The sequence below is a fragment of the Pleurodeles waltl genome, chromosome 4_1 (genome assembly GCF_031143425.1).
Source record: "Pleurodeles waltl isolate 20211129_DDA chromosome 4_1, aPleWal1.hap1.20221129, whole genome shotgun sequence".
Taxonomy (NCBI): Eukaryota; Metazoa; Chordata; class Amphibia; order Caudata; family Salamandridae; genus Pleurodeles; species Pleurodeles waltl.
In genome coordinates, this window is record NC_090442.1 from 92,476,912 (window position 1) to 92,493,581 (window position 16,670).

The window sequence follows — 16,670 nt, forward strand, 5'->3', positions numbered from 1 at the left end:
CAACGCCAATCCACTTTTCACCACTCCACTCTATGCCACTCCAGTGCACACTATTCCAATGAACGCCACTACACTTTATCTCCCTCCAATCTGTGCCACTCCACTGTATGCCACTCCACGCCACTGCACTCTACCCCACTCTAGTTTATGCCACTGCAATATATACCACTACACTCTATCTCACTCTGCTGTATGCCACTCCATCTACGTCACTCCAAACAGAGCTACTCCAATGTATTCTACTCCGCTCTATGTCACCCCACTGTACGTCACTCCACTCTATACCACTCCACTGTACCCCTCCTAAATCTACACCACTCTACTGTATGCTAGCCCACTGTATGCTACTCCACTCTATGCCACTGCACTGCATGCTACTCCACTCTACACTATTCCACTCTTCATTACCACACTCCACTATACTGCACTGTACACCACTCCACTGTACGCTATTCCACTGTACACCATTCCATGCAACTCTATGCTATTCGACTCTATGCCATTCGACTTCACTTCACTGTACGGCCATCCACTGAACGCTATTCCACTGTACGCTACTCCACTGTACACCACTGCACTCTATTCCACTCCACTTCATGCCACTCTACCGTATGCTATGTTGGTTTATGCTACTCCAGTCTACGCCACTCCACTCTATGTCACTCCACTCTATGCTACACCACCCTACGCTATTTCAATGTACGCTACTCTGCTGTATTCTATTTCACTATATAACACTTAACTCTATGCCACTCCCCTTTATGACACTCCTCTGTACACTATTTCACTGTATGCCATTCCAGTGTACCCCACTCTACTCTATACCACTGCACTCTACACCACTTCACTGTATGCTATTCCTCTGTACACTACTCTGGTCTATGCCACTCCACTCTACCACACTGTACCGCACTCTACTCCACTCCATGCTACTTTACTGAACAACACTGTAATCCACTCTGTGGCACTCTACTCTACTACATTCTACAACACTTTATGACACTGTACATCATGCCAGTCCAATCCACTGTACGACACAACACTCCACTCTACAACACTTTATTCGATCGTATGTTACCGCAGTCCACTCTAATCAACTCCATACCACTTTACTCTACAACACGCTACTCCAGTCTATGCTACGCCATTCCACTGGACTCCCCTCTACTCTACTCAAAGGCACAACATTTTACCATACCCTATGGTGCTATAAAACACTCCACTCTACACTGCTCCATTTTACCACACTCTACTCCACTCTATGCAACTTCACTGTACTACACTGTGTGCCACTATACCTTACTGTCCTCCACTATATTCCCTGCAGTGTACTGTACAACCCTCTATTCCACTCTATGCCCCTACTGTCGACACTGTACTCCACTCTACGTCACTTTCTAACACTCTATGACCTACCACTCCACTATAGAAAACAACACAGCATTCCAATTTATCACAATTTACTTAACTCTTCACTACACCTATTTGCTGTAATGCACTCCGCACCACTGTACTATACAACACACCACTGCACTGTATGACACTTTAGTCCACTATATGCTACACCACTCCACTGTACTCCACTTCACTGTACCCCACTCCATTTAACCACTCCACTCTTCTCCATGTTACAGCACTACACTATATGAAAGTGTACTGTATGACAATCCCCTCCACTCTACTGTACCATACTCCACTTAATGACACTCCACTTAGCGACAGTAAACCCTATGATTTCAAACACATTTTTTTTAAAGCATTTAAATTGCCATTCTGTCGTTTTAGTTAGGAGTCCCATAGATAGGAATTCCATTAATGTTTGATCGGTAATAACTTTGGGCCCGTTTGATGAATTTTATGAAACTATGCAGACCAATTCATTTTTCTACATTGGCAGATGAATTAAAGTTCTGTGGTGATTCATCAAGGGGCACAAAGAAAAAAGGGGCCCCAAAACCCAGTTTTCTTCCAAAGTTTTTTCAGAAGACTTTGAGGCATATTTATACTCTTTTTGCGGCGAATGTGTGTCAAAAATGTTGACGCACATTCAGCGCAAACCGTGCACCATATTTAAACTTGGACGCTGAGCCCGCGGACGTCAAAATTCCTCATTGTGCGTCATTTTTTGGATGCGGGAAACTGCCTTGCGTTAATGACATGCGAGGTAGGCGCTCCCACCCAAAAAATGACTTTAAGGCCTGTGCGCCTTATTTATACTCCTGCGTCATTTTGACGCACAGGAGGGGGCGGGCCTTAATAAATGGTGCACAGCCTGTTGTGCACTGTTTTTTAACACCTGGGTGAGGGCAGGCGTTAAGGGACCTGTGGGCTCAGAGGTGCCCTTCCCTGCCCCCAGGGACACCACCTGCCACCCTCGCCCAACCCTGGAGGACACCCATGGGTGGGGGGGACCCATCCCAGGTCAGTACAGGTAAGTTGAGGTAAGTGAGAAAAAAGGTAAAGTCCCACTAAGATAGTCTTGATTTAAGTCATAATTTCAGGTCCAAAACCTTTGATTCAGTAGATTGGAATTTAACAGGAGGTACAAGGAACGTCGTAGTTGAGCAAATTAATCTTATTTATTTGTTGTTGAGAAAGCGTTATATTTCCAAGACAAGAAGCATCAATAATGTTCCAAGACAAGAAGCATCAATAATGAATCCAAAATAGTAACAGGAAGGGTCAGCCAACACGTGTTTCGCCCCCTCTGGCACTTTAGCCGGGGCTTTCTCAAGGCCTGCAGAAAGGGTTCAATTTTGTGATGCAGTCATTGAAATATATACATTGATATAGTCTTTATCTGAGCGGTGCCCGAAAGTACGGGAGACCGCGTCGGACTCCATTAATTAAAAGCAACCCTCTACACACAACACTAGGCCTGGGGTCCATTTGTGGTTCGCATTCCACTTTTGGAGTATATGGTTTGTGTTGCCCCTAGGCCTATTGCCTCCTATTGCATTCTATTGTGTTCTACAGTATTTGCACTACTATTCTAACTGTTTACTTACCTGATTTTGGTCTGTGTGTATATTTTGTGTATATTACTTACCTTATAAGGGAGTATATCCTCTGAGATACTTTTGGCATATTGTCACTAAAATAAAGTACCTTTACTTTTAGTAACTCTGAGTATTGTGTTTCTTATGATATAGTGCTAAGTGATATAAGTGGTATAGTAGGAGCTTTGCATGTCTCCTAGTTCAGCCTAAGCTGATCTGCTATAGCTACCTCTATCAGCCTTACCTGCTAGAACACTACTAATCTACTAATCAGGGATAACTGGACCAGGAACAAGGTGAAAGTACAACAAGGTACCCACTATAAGCCAGGCCAGCCTCCTACATTCACTCATAGATCCACTCACACACCCACTCAGAGACTCATGCTCCCACTCACACACCAACTCAGACACTCACGCACCCTCTCACAGAAATACCCACACAGGCACTCACGCTGCCACTCTCAGACCCACTCACACACTCATAGACTACTTCACACAGCCACTGAGACACTCACACTGCCACTCACAGACCACACACACAGTCATACACCCACTAACGCTCACACAGATGCTCACATATCCACTGTGAAACATTACAAGTTACTGTTATGAGAATATTTTTATAAAAACCTTAGAAATTCACTGAAAAAATTGAAGGTTACAGAGACGTTATAGTTAGGAAATAGAATTTAAAAAAATATATAAATTCACTTAAAAAACAAAGGCTACTGGGACGTTATAGTTATGAAATAGAATTTTAAAAAGCATAGAAATTCACTTAAAATAACAAAGGTTACAGGGACGTCATAGTTAAAAGTCTGAATTCTGAACTCGCACAAGACCATAGAAATTCAGCAGTTATGGTTAGCTCAAGTAACTGTGTAACATGTACTCGTATGTTTTGCATGTCCTAGCAGTGACAAACAGCCTATTTCATTTTTCACAACTGAGAGGGTTGCTTCTCTCATGGGTTAGCAATGGGAAATCCCTTACATACGTCTGGGACTGAACCTCTGTCAGAATGACTGATGAACTGCTCAAAAGACTCATCTGGAATACTCTTCCTCTATTGCCCTGCTGTCTGCTACTGCTGGTTGGCCTAAAGGTCTCACTGTATTGTTTTTCTGTTTGTTGCCTTGCTGCCAGCTGCTCTCTGACTTTGTTCTGCCAAGGCACTGTGGTGCTCCCAGGAGGGATCGCCATTAGGACTACTGGATTTTGTGTGATGGTCTGCCTACCCACTGCTGCCTGGGTCCCCCCCAAGTGTTCTCCCAGGAGTCCAGCACGTGGTGAGCGCTGGTGGTGTGCTTGGCCTCTGCAAAACACAGCACCTTGTGAGTGCTTTATTTTCCACTTTGTAGCATCTTGCGCATAGAGAGCATGGTATATTTTCCCTCCATCTTTGCAACCAGCACGTAGTAAGGCCCATATTTATACTTTTTTAGTGCCACATTTGCGCCGCTTTTTGACGCAAAAATGGCGCAAACTTACAAAATACAAATGTGTCAAAAAGCGGCGCAAATGCGGCGCTAAAAAAGTATAAATATGGGCCTAAGTGCTTTCGTTTCTCAGCCCTTCTTGGAAGACTAGCGTGTGGGAGCGCATCATTTCCATTTCACGCATGAGAAGCTCTTTTCATTTTGTTTTCCTGGCGCGTGTTGGGCACTTCACTTTCACCACTCTTTTAAAAGAAAAGCCTAGCATGTGGGGAGCACTATGGACTGAACCTGGTGTGGTGCAGCCATATGAGCCCGATTCGCTGCAGTGCCACCTGGTGCATGTGCAGCCAGGAGAGGGAGAAGAGCTGTCATGCCAGATGAAGCCCCGGCCCCAGAGTGCAGAAGGTTGCCCAGCAACGCGGGAGCCTCTGCTGGCTTCAGCAGAGGGCGGACTCAGCTGCTGAGCTGGAGCGTTTGGAACTGTGACGTGAAGGGGAAGTGCTGCACTGGGACTGACTTGTCACTGGACGGAACACCCAGACAGTCGAAGTACCAAGGGTGAGTCGGGCCCTGGGGAAGTCTGGAAGTCAACTCCTGATTCCATTGCAGACAGACTGGCTTGGGAAGAACAAGCTGTGCTTACTCATACTGAACACGGGTGGGACCTGGCAAGGTAGCTCCACATGCCGATGTAGTTGTGCCTCCCCTGCTTTGTTCTTTCCAGAGAAAGGGACTGTGGGGGTATTACTTACCTCAAGGATGCACCGGCCATTGTTTTGTGGGGCCAAAGACTTTCCACCACAATTGGCCTGGTTCTGGTGGGGGCTACTGCAATGCCAGTAATATAAGCTCCTGTGCTTTTGCTCTCTTCTGATTAAACCTGGTTTCTAAAGGAGTCACAATAGTACCGTAACCAGGATATTAGGGGCCCCGGTGTTCTTGTCCCCCAGTTACATTGTGATAATGTGTTTGGTATTCCTACGCTAATGGGTATCACAAACAGGAGAGGTGTGATTCAGGCCTAATGTGAGAAATATCTATAATTCATGCATTACTTGGTGACCTAAGGTCCTACGGTGGTGATTGGTCATTCTTGTGTCCTCTGGCCAAATTGCTGCATTCTATCACCTTAAACTATCATGTATGATTTTCTGATTATTGCATTATTAGGACACTGAGCCCTATGACAGTAATTGTTTCATATGCACAGTGTTTATGATTATGTTGCTTATGAGCTATAAGATATATATCTATATATATATATATATATATATTTATATACACCAATTAAATAAAATATTTCATATAATCCTGTGCACAGTGTTTTCTGTTTTGTATTTATTGTGTCATGGGTGTGAGTGTGTTGTGCAAATGCTTTACGCATTGCCTCTGACAATAAGCCTGTCAGCTCTGTGCCAAGCAAGGTGAGCATATGTTATCTTTTGGTGTGTAACTTACTTGCCCTGACTAGAGTGCTAGAGTGGTGGGTTCTGCCTGGCTTAGGTCCCAACTAGAAACCTCATTTCTAACAAGGGTAATATTATCTAATTTAACATTAAAAAGCCCCTAGAGATTCACTGAGAAAAATGACTTTATAGTCAGGCCTTGTAATAATATCAAAAACAGTGTTATAGAAAATTAGGTCTAGATGTACCTTACCAAATATCTTCTATTACAATAACTAGTATAAAAACGTTCACATTAATTGGATGACATCATCAGTAATGTCATCAATTATGTCACTGAACATGTCATGAGTAATGTAATAGGTGAGGTGGGGTGCAAGTTATAGAATATAAATGGTGAATTTCAATGTTTTGTTTGTTGTAAAATGCTAGTTTTTTATATTATTACAATACCTAACTTTACTATAACTTTAACCTTTGTTTTTGTCAGTGAATGTCTGGTGTTTTTTTATGATATTAACCCATCACTCATCAAGAACACCTATTAACCACTCATGGCATCATGTTGGCCACAGGGCCTAGCTTTCAACCAGTCCCTGCACCCAAACTATCCATGGGCAGCCAGCTCTCTGTGGGCAGCCAAACCCCATGGATGCTTCCCACACATTTTCAAATTTTTTCTTGGTCTTTTTTTGGTGTCCTGCGATACTCCTGTGGCAACCGTAGGATTTTGTTTTTCTTTTTTTTTGGCCCAGTGTAGGGGTCCTCTGAAACCCCCCACCCTCACTCCAAAAGAGCAGGTAGTCATGGTACCACTACTACCCACTTGTACATTATTATGTTTTTGGGATTCAGGACACCGGGACAGCCCTTAAAATTTCACAAGTAACATTTCTACTGATGAAGTGGTAAGCCAATCAGATTGCTCAGTCTGTAGGACCAAAGCAGTCAATAGAAAAAGCCCCCTCAGCCAGTCAGAATGCTTTATTCTTGTAATTTGTGGTACCTCAGTAGTCTGGGAGCAACTGACAATGTATCACTAACTTTTGAAACATAATTACTCTAAAACTGAGGAGAATACTTAAATCAAATCAAACAAAAACACACTTTTTGACTATAGATCTAGCTTTCTGCAAAATTTGGTGTAATTGTGTTTAGTTGTTTTGAATAAAATGCTCCTAAAACCCCTGTGGGAAAGTCCATGAAGAAAACATATTTTGCCTCCCTCATCCCCTTTTTCTCAGCCTTTGTTTGAAGGATCACCTTGAAACATTCCAGGATGGAGCTGAGTTGGATGAACTTTTAAAAAAATAAATTTGAGAGGATTTGTCAAACGGTGACAAACTTATTACATATTATACACATACCTATGTACACAAACAAAAATATATATATGCCTACGTCACATATTGTTTTCCTATATACAGGATTTGATTACTCAGTTGTTGTGTACTTCCTGTGAAAAAGAATGCTTGTTTTCCAGGGATTATGCTCAGTACGGTAGGCCTGGATTGCTTATGGTGATAAGCCGAAGATCAAGGATGTAGGCATGATTGGTTCTTTGAGAAAAGTTATGTTAGATTCTATTGGTCTCATCTATTTATTATGAAAAGTTATGACAAAGGCAGTGGGCCTGAATTGTTTATTGTGAGAAGCATATGTTAAATTTAATTGGCCTATATGGAACTTTTTGTAAAAAAGCAAAGGTTTACATTCTGAACTCTCTTACAAAAACAATAGGAAGGGCTTTTACACTGTGAACTTCTTTGGCAAACACCATAAACAGTGGCTTCACATTGTGAATCTTCTGAGAAGTGCAGTATTGAGGGGTTTTATAATGTCAGCTCTGACAAATGCAATAGGAGGGGGGTTATATTCTGGGTTCTGACAAAAATCATAGGCAGATAATTTACATTGTAGACTTAATGACAAACACAATACAAAGACTCCTTATATTTTGAACTATTTGACAAACACAACTGGTATGGATTTTACATTGGCAGTTTTCTGACAAATGCAATATGAAGACGTTCAGAGCATGTCATTCTTGTTAGTTCAGACTCAGTAAATCCTTAATATTTTCAAAAGGACAGTTAATGGTCATGTTAATGTATACTTTGGATCAGCACTGATAGTTTGATTGATATCTTTTGGCAAAGACCACATGCCATGTGTTAGAAATTGGGTTTCTGATTGGCAGAGGCATGCGCCTTGTCCAAGCAGGAACCACAATCCTAATCAGGGTAGGTCAGATACACACTAAAATAAAACCTGTGCTCACCCTCCGGTAGCTTGAAACAGAGAAGTCAGGCTCAAATTACTAGCCAATGTGTAAAGTATTTGTGCAACACTTCAAACAGTAAAGGAGAGAAAACACCACACAAAAAGACAAGACAACTGTTTAGAAATATAGAGCTTACTTTTATGAGTAAAACAAGGCCAAAAAGAAAAAAATCCAGTAAGTAAATTCGAGATATTAAAGTTTAAAGTATAAAATGTAATATATTACTTAAAAGCATAAAGTGCCAACCGCGAATATCTGGTCATGCTAGCCTGGGGTAAATCCAAAGGTTCAGGCCAACTGCAATGGAGCTTGAGTCAGATACAGTCCCAGGAAAGTCGCGCTGAAGTTTTACCTTCTTGGACTTGAGCCAAGAGTCCCGTTTGTGGGGAAGAAGTTCTCCAGGAGCAAGAAGGAGCAAGAAGTGTGTCGCTGGTATTGATCTGGGGGTGCGAAGACTCAGTTGAGCGTTGCCGAAGGGCAGACTTGAGCCTCATGGTCAAGTGCGGCAATGCTTGCCGTACGAAGAGGTGAACTTGCAGCGGCTTGCAATGATTTTTCGTGTGAGCGGTGCGGTTCTGATGCAAGCTGGCTGGCCAAGAAGTGCCCAAAAGCTGGATTTCAGAAGCCACGAAACAACTTTAGGGTCCCAGGACAGCAGTGGCACCTCTTGGAGGTCAGGGGCTGGATGAAGATGGGTCCAGAAACTGTAGCAGGAATGCTGGGTTCAGATTAATTTGATTGCACTAACACCTAAAAACAGTGATTTGTAAAAGAAAATACTAGGACTGGAAAAAGAATGTACATTTTATGTGGAGTTACCTGGTTGTGTACACGTTCCTGGAGGCAACGTGTGCTCCTGGCTAAAATACCAGGGCTGCATAAAGGGGCTATGCAGCGACAGCTCACAAGCCCAAGCGGCGGGCAAGAAGAACACCTTACCAACTACCACATGCTATAGTTTTTAGCAAGCAAAGGTCCAAGCACAGACCAACACTGAAACACATAGAAGCCTGTCTCAGCTTGGCCATCTCAGCTTTCACACTCTAGTCCTCTGAAAAGAGCACCAATGAATTCCATAATAGTACATGCATTACCATGTGACATCTTCAGGTACTCATGGCTTTTAAAGCAACCGGAACAGGGTAGGACATACTTATAATGGAAACTACATGTCCCAGAATTCAAGGTATTGTTAGCTTCATAGTCAGAACTGCTGCAAGTGTCACACACAACTTGGGGCCACTTGGCAGTCAGTGAGTAACAAGGACATCTGTTGTTACAGCTCTTGGCTCCTACTGGGTACGAATGCTGTATAAAACACTTTATTACTCCTTGTATAATTATTCTTACCCATGATATCATGTGCCTTTGAAGTAATATTTACATTCGGCCACCTGCTCAAGTGGGTTTGCACTCATGGTTTTGTTTTGAAAAATATGTCCAAGCCCCTGTCATACCGCACTGCCAAGCAACATTGACTCCAGTCACACTGCTATTAACTGGCTGCATCTGATGAGTGTGAAATACGGGAAATACGGTCTGATGACCAGTCAAATTGCGTTGTTACATAATTCATTAATTATCTAATATTTCCATAATTGAATACTTGTGGACAAATGTTTTTTTGCTCTGGAACAGGAGGCATTATCAAGAAATGGCAGGGGATGGGCCTTTCAAAAACAAAAAATCGTGCCTTTTTCTTGGCCGCTTCACGAGCACAGGAAGCAAAACCATGTAGCTCAACCTAAATCGAAGTTAATAGAGAGATACAATGAAATGCTCCCAATGTCTTGGGCACATTTAGAATGCGTGTCCAAAGTTGCAAATATTTTCCAGAATAGCAGTGAAGCATTGTTTGAGCATGTCTACTGCCAGTGCATGCTAGTGGTGGTGTGCTGCTTAGGCAGGTGCTAGGACTTTGAGGAGGAGTAAAAGTTTGAAGGGAGAGATAAACAAATAACATGCAGTTGATGAACATGTTTAATTACAAAGTAAAAAGTAGTGCCTTAAAAGGAGAAGGAAAAGTTCAAAGGAAGGAGTACTTGGTCCAAGCTCTCCTGATAAGAAAATACACAAACTAAAAAACAAACACAACAGGAACTGGCATGCTGCAATCAACAGAAAGCAAGGGAAACAGAGTGACAAGCATAAGAGCAAATGAAAAGTAAGGATGTTAGTCCAGTCTAAGATTTTTTTTTCCTTACAAAAGATTTCACAAGCAAGCGCAGTGCAAGTGCTGTGCAGGCGACACCTAAAAAAGCTAATGGCTGTGAAAAACTGAGAGCTTTCTTCCAGTGAGACGAGAACACGTGTGCACTATTCCTGTCAGGGATACACGGCATCAAATACCATGGACATAATGCCACCTAATGTGGTGGCAGCTCTGCCAAGTGGATTTTCTTGATGGAGGAGGAAGCTCTGCTATGGGGAATCATTGCACTTTAAATGAAGCAGCCAATGCAAGAGGTGGGAAAGATGGAAATGTCATCTATTTTGGGACCTGTCCTTTTACCTCCCACAGCTAAAAGAAGGGGTAGTCTTTACTTTTTTGCATCAATTTTGTTTGCTTCCGCACCAGAGGTATAATGCAAAATGATGGGCCCCCCTGCAGAACATGACGTGCACCCCTAAGCCCTCTATTTCTCACAGGTATTCATTGGTCTTGTGCTGAATGGGGAGTCCCTGAAGTGTTGGGGACCCTCCTGTGCTGCAAGGGCTGCAGGGCCTGTGTTATGCCCCTGACCTGCATATCTCTTACACACTTTGCCACTAAGAACCATTTTCTTTAGAACTGCCTTTACTTAGGTATTTGTGAGACCAGCAGTCTAGCTTGCGCAGTTTATTGTGAGATGTATTGTCATCTTACAGGGGGTGGGCTTGGAGCCCTCTCATTGCTTACCATTGGTTGGTTTCATTGTCACTCTAATGTATTTGCTTCTTATTTGTTAGCTTTTGAGGCTTTTCCTTCCTTTTGTATGTTTGTCCCTCTCAGAGATTTTATGCATTACTCATGTTCTGTCACTGCTCACTTTTCAGGCACTAATTTTTAGGGTTGATCGCAAGCGCTCTGGCCCCTTTTATAATCTCTCTGTGGGCTTTTAACCACGCCCATGTCACACCCATCAGTATGGTTGGTTCATGGCCTGGCCTTTTAAAATGTGCTTGGTTTCATTAATGAAAGGCATGCATATGTCATGCCTTTTCCGGTGTTTAGCCCTCCTCGAGATCACCGGAAAACTACTGACAAAATACGAGGCTCTGTGTTTTCCGCATGGCTTCTGGACTGCTTTTTCTTTTTCTTTCCTATGCAGCGCGATCTCACTGGGCAGTAGTCAAGTGCTTTGCATGACATCAACCCTGTTACATGGATAATTGCACTTTTGCCGGTTACCGGGATAATTGAATTTTTGCCAATACGTTTGACTGCGAGCAGACTTCTGTTTCCCTTTGTGTGTCTCCTTCACGCTGATGATGGCTATCAGCTCGTTTATGTGAAACTGTTTCACTTTTCATTTTGAGTTTATGTGGCGAGAAAAGTCTGGTTTACAACGCTAATAGCTCAAACTCGAGCAAATGCGAGCTCCATTGCATTGCAAACGCTTGCTCTTTTTGATTAAGCACTCCATGAGAGTCCATGTGTTTTCAAGCTGTCTCCCTCATGTAATCCTTCCCTCCGCTGCACTTGTGTTGCTGTTTCTCTAACCATGTGCTTTCCCTGCCTCCCCTCTTTGATGTGCTCGCCTTGTGCGCTTTTCCCATATGTTGGTTTCTCGCCTGTGTGCTTCTCCCCTCTCCCCAGCTCTATGCTCTGCTCTCTCTTGTCCGCTTGCTTTCTCCTCTGATGCTCTTCTCCCCCATTTCCTTACCTTCCACACCCTCCATGTTGCTTTCTGCCATCCTTGCCGCGTGTTGCATTCGTCCACCCCGTGTTGCTTCCATAGTCGTGCTGTTGCTTTCCCAGCTCCTTCCTCTGTGATGCCCCCATGTTTCTTCCACCACTCAGGTATTGCTTCCTCGCTCCGCTCACTCTACTTTCTTCATTTTGTTTACAGATCCAACTCAGATCAGTAAACAAAAATTTAAAAAATGCTTGCGTCATTTTACAGGCACAAACTTTTTTATGTGCCCACCAACAAAATGATAGTTTTGGTCATGTCACAGGCTTTTTTTCTTTTTTTTTTTACCCATGCTGTAGCACATGGCTAAAAACCTTGGCGATGCTGAAAGGTTCCAAAGGTGAGACCTATTGGCTTTGCCAGTGCTTGTTTTTAAATCAACTACAGTGAACCATGTTTTAATTAATGTACTTGGCAGTGACTGTAGATTGCTTTTATCCCTCATGGTTAGCTGTGGCCATTAGCTGTGATCTGAAGTGCAAAGCCATCAACGCAGACTCTATTTTCCATATTTCTGAAATGGCTGAACTGAGTGCAATTAAATAAGGTATTACTGACATTCGTTATTTATAGAGCCTAGAAACGGCAGAAGTGCCGTTCGAGGCACTATATAAATAAAAAGCGTTTCATTGCCGGTGCGGGGCGGGCTGTATCTGGCTCAGGGCAGTCGGACACGCCCTCGCGTCACTTTGTCTTGATATATCTATAAACAGAGCCGGGCACAGTTAAGCAGACCTCCCCCTTCTAGGCTGCTTTTTCTCAGAAGGGTGTGGGCGGGCTCGGCAACTGTTTACGTCTGTCATCCTTTCACCTTTCACCTCCGCACGGCGCATTTCAGATACTCTTCTGGCGGGCAGAGAGCGCTTTATCTGCCGAGGGGGCATCTGGGCGCCGCCGAGCTTCCTTCTCTGGGCTTCACGAGTGAGCCGGGCGCGCTCTGCATCTCAGCTCTCTGCTTCCCACAGTCACCCCCTCTCTGTCTTCCTCTTCACACCGCTGTCTCTTCTCTGCTCGCCCCTTCCTCTCTACTTCTACATCCAGACCTCTTTGCCTTGTCTCTTCACCGGCCCGTGACCTTTCCTCCAATATTTACATCCTCTTTGTTTCTCGAACTTCGTCACTTTTCTGTCCCTGGCCAAGTTTATTGTTTCCTCTCTTGCGCTTTTCCGCTATATTGCGTTTTTCATGGTCTTTTCCTATTTCTTTTCGTTTTGCTGCGGAAGCAGGCTATTTATATATTTATTCCGTATTTCATTAGATTCACGAGTCCAGCGTCGCATGTCGCTGAAGGCAGCTTCTGAGCGCTATGGCCTCAGCACCGACAGGCCTCAGCAGTGCGGTGGAGATGGACCTGCCACCGCTGCCCATCAAAGATAAGGACGGCCCCGCCCTTCCTGCCCCCTTGCCTCGGTCGCTGCAGAAGTTTTACGAGGGAGAGCCTTTGGCCCTAGGGGTGAGTGCAAAGACCATGCCTCGGAGCTATTGTATTGCACTGCAGCATTTATACAGCGCTTACTAGCCTGTGGGGCGCTGAAGCGCTTGCCTACCTCGATTGCACGCAAGGCTGTGTAGGGTGTATGGCTGGAAGGATGTTGTCTTTGTTTTGATGCAATGTGGGAAGTGTTTCCATGTCCTACGTGGTGAACACTCAGGTGCGGTTTTCGTGTTATGGGACTTAGCACATGCAGTGTGGTGGGTGATACAGTGAGAGACAGACGTGCAGTTTTATGGTCTTCAGTAAGCTGGTAGCTTTGAAAGCTCCGCAGGTCGCTTCATAGTATTTTATATGATATGTAGTCTGCTTAGATGGTTACTGCACTGGGTGTGTGTGTTTGGAAGTTTAAGTCGTAGTTCACGTTTATTTATGTCTGTAATTCCGCCACTGATGTGAGATCCTCCCAAAGGTGTGCTACTCAGTACTTGTTTATAATTTGTGGCGAACATTGTGACTCCATATGTTGAACTAGGGTTATGTGCTATGCTACCCCTGTTGCACCCTGTAAATACATTGCATGTGTTGGGACAGGAATGCTCCTTGCATGGAATGTCGGTCCCTGTGTCCTGAGTGACTGACTTGGAGTACATCTGGTGTCCTACCTTTTATTTTGTCCCTCGAGTTGCACTAATTTAAGCGCATGTGCAGAGTTAGGCCCGTCCCGGAGTAAAAGTCTTGGACTTGTCCTTTGACTGCAACATAGTAAAAAAATATATCTATATATATTTTGTGTTTTTACAACAAATTTTATTGCAAAAAACTATAAACATCCATTTAAAAATGCGACCCTGTTACAATATAGATAAATCCACACATAGCATCCTCAGCACATTGAGCTCATATAGTCTTATAGCCCTACAAAGCAAGCTATACCGGCCATTAAAGGCCTGCTCCAGCGTTCTCAATGAAGCAGGACTTTAATGCCGGTATAGCATTACACAGAGGGCTATAAGGCTATTAGAACATTCGCCACTAGAGGCAAAATGTTCTAACAAATAAAACAAAGGCCTCATGGAGCCCGACGGGGATTAAAATCCCCTCGGGCTCCGTGAGACATTGTTCACAGCAACAACTGTGGCCAACATTGGAATGCTGGAGCTCTGGGCTTCTACCCATCATTAGAAGCACTATATTGTTTTCAATGGAACTCCCAACATTCCAATGTTCTTACATACATTAGTCCAGCCCAATAATCCCTCTTCCCTAAATCCACCTTTTAAGCATTTCCACCTTAGGTTCCAGTCTAAGTGCAAGGGCAGGATCTCTTTTGGGTGTAGCATGGCAGTCAGCTTTAGAATATTTCTGCTTCCTCCTTCTACCCAAGTCCATAGTGTTCCCTTCATGTGCCCCACATTGAGTCAATTTGTTTGGGGCATTCTCCTCCTCCATGCACATATGCATGCCTGTATGCCATTACCACATAGATGGTACCTTCAACCCTCCCCAGAGCTGGGCTGTCTTTTTTAGCCATCATGAATCCTAAGTGGGAGAATAAGAGGTGAACCCATGGGAGATCCACGTCACACGGGATTCCCAGGAGGAGAAACTGCAATGTTGTGTGGATGGTCACCTCTAGAATGGCTTCCAATTCCTTGACGATGGAGCCCCAATATCTGTAGAAAGGGGGTATAAACCTACCCTCATCCACTGTGTATCGCTGGCATGGAGGGTTTAAGTTCCTTCTCATTTGGAATAGCCCACTCCTTTGATAATACATTTTGTGGAGGATTTTCATTTGAAAAAGCCATAGTTTGGACCTGTTGGCAGATACCAACACCATCTCCCGTACTTGTGCTGCTGAATCTGTCAGCAGCCCTTGACACATCTCACATGAAATACTGCTGTGCAGACTGTGTGAGATTGGTGTTGGTGGTAACATCCTAATATAACTTGCTGACTTTCTAGACAGCCGCACTCAGATGATCAGGCTGGGCTCGTTTAAGTCCCTCCTCATCTCCACCAACAAAGGGGTTCCTTAGGACTCATCCTTGGGTCTGACGTTATTCAACACTTACATAGGTGCCCTTGCCCAGATAGTTAAATATTTTGGTTTTGATGTCATATCAAACGCGGATGACACCAGACTCATCTTCTCATTTGGTCAGGGCTACGATAGTGCAAAACTTTGATAGATGGACTTTATAAGAAGGATTGCTGCCTGGATGACGGCAAACTGTCTTCAACTTAATAGTGATAAGACAGAAATATTGTTGTTCGGTAAAGCCCAGGACCTTTGGTTCCCAAACTGGTGACTCCTCAAACTCAGACAGCCCTCTTTCCTAGGCTTTCTGTGAGAAAATCTGGGCATCAAACTAGACCAGGCACTATCCATGAAGGATCACATCTTTGCTACCTGCGGAGCCTGCTTCGCCAACATGTGGCTCCCGAGGAAAGTCTTACCCGGCTCCTCACTGCCGCAAGAAAAACCCTGGTTAAGGCCGTGGTCATAAGTCGCTTGGACTCTGGCTACGCCTTGTTTATGGCCACCAATGACCCCTTATTCGCTATACTCCAGGTGGTGCAAAACTAGGCCACTCGCCTGGTTTGCAATTTACTGGTTACCAGTCAGAAAGCGTGCCGTTTTCATGATCTTCTGCCTTACTCATAAAGCTCTGATGGGTGGTGCCTCTGACTACCTGCAGGACTAAATGAGGTACCACAGTTCTGTTATAACACTTAAATCTAGCGATAAGGAGCTTCTGACCGTTCCTCACATTTGCGCTTCCAAGCTCGGCAGCAGGTCTTTCTTTTATCGCCCCATCAGCTTGGAATCAACTCCCACACCACATTCGTTGCTGTTCCAACTTTGCCAAGTTTAAAAGTCTCTTGAAGACCTGACTATTTAGAGGGTTGCGGTGTTTCTCTGTTGGGTTAGGGCCGAGATTTACCTTCAGGTCTGAGTCAATGTGCTATTTCAAGTGGAAAAAACATAACAATGACCACTTCTTTAGGGTGAATTAGGGCCCTCTCCCTGTCCACTGTCTCCATAATTCCTAAGTCTCTTTCCAAAGTCCCCCTAAGTCAGATAAGCAGGTCATGCTTGTTATTGATATTAACACAATACGTTTGGGAGACCACTTTGCTGGTCATTTCTTCTCCAAGTATCGGGTATAGGGGCTGCAATCGGGTATCAGCGTCTAATTGTGGCA

General features: G+C 44.0%; 1 protein-coding gene across 3 annotated transcripts in view; it reads left to right on the forward strand.

The window, feature by feature from the left end:
• LOC138287417 (membrane-spanning 4-domains subfamily A member 4A-like) overlaps positions 1 to 16,670 on the forward strand; it is a 214,960-nt gene that overhangs the window by 94,953 nt on the left and 103,337 nt on the right. The window contains exons 1-2 of one of the 3 annotated variants that reach the window (XM_069227833.1): positions 4,863 to 4,998; positions 13,285 to 13,479. In XM_069227833.1, coding sequence (XP_069083934.1) covers positions 13,333 to 13,479 — 147 coding nt within the window. In that variant the 5' untranslated portion in view covers positions 4,863 to 4,998; positions 13,285 to 13,332. Of the gene's footprint in view, positions 1 to 4,862; positions 4,999 to 12,772; positions 12,948 to 13,284; positions 13,480 to 16,670 lie in introns of those variants that run through there. The other 2 variants (XM_069227831.1, XM_069227832.1) reach the window with 2 other exon arrangements.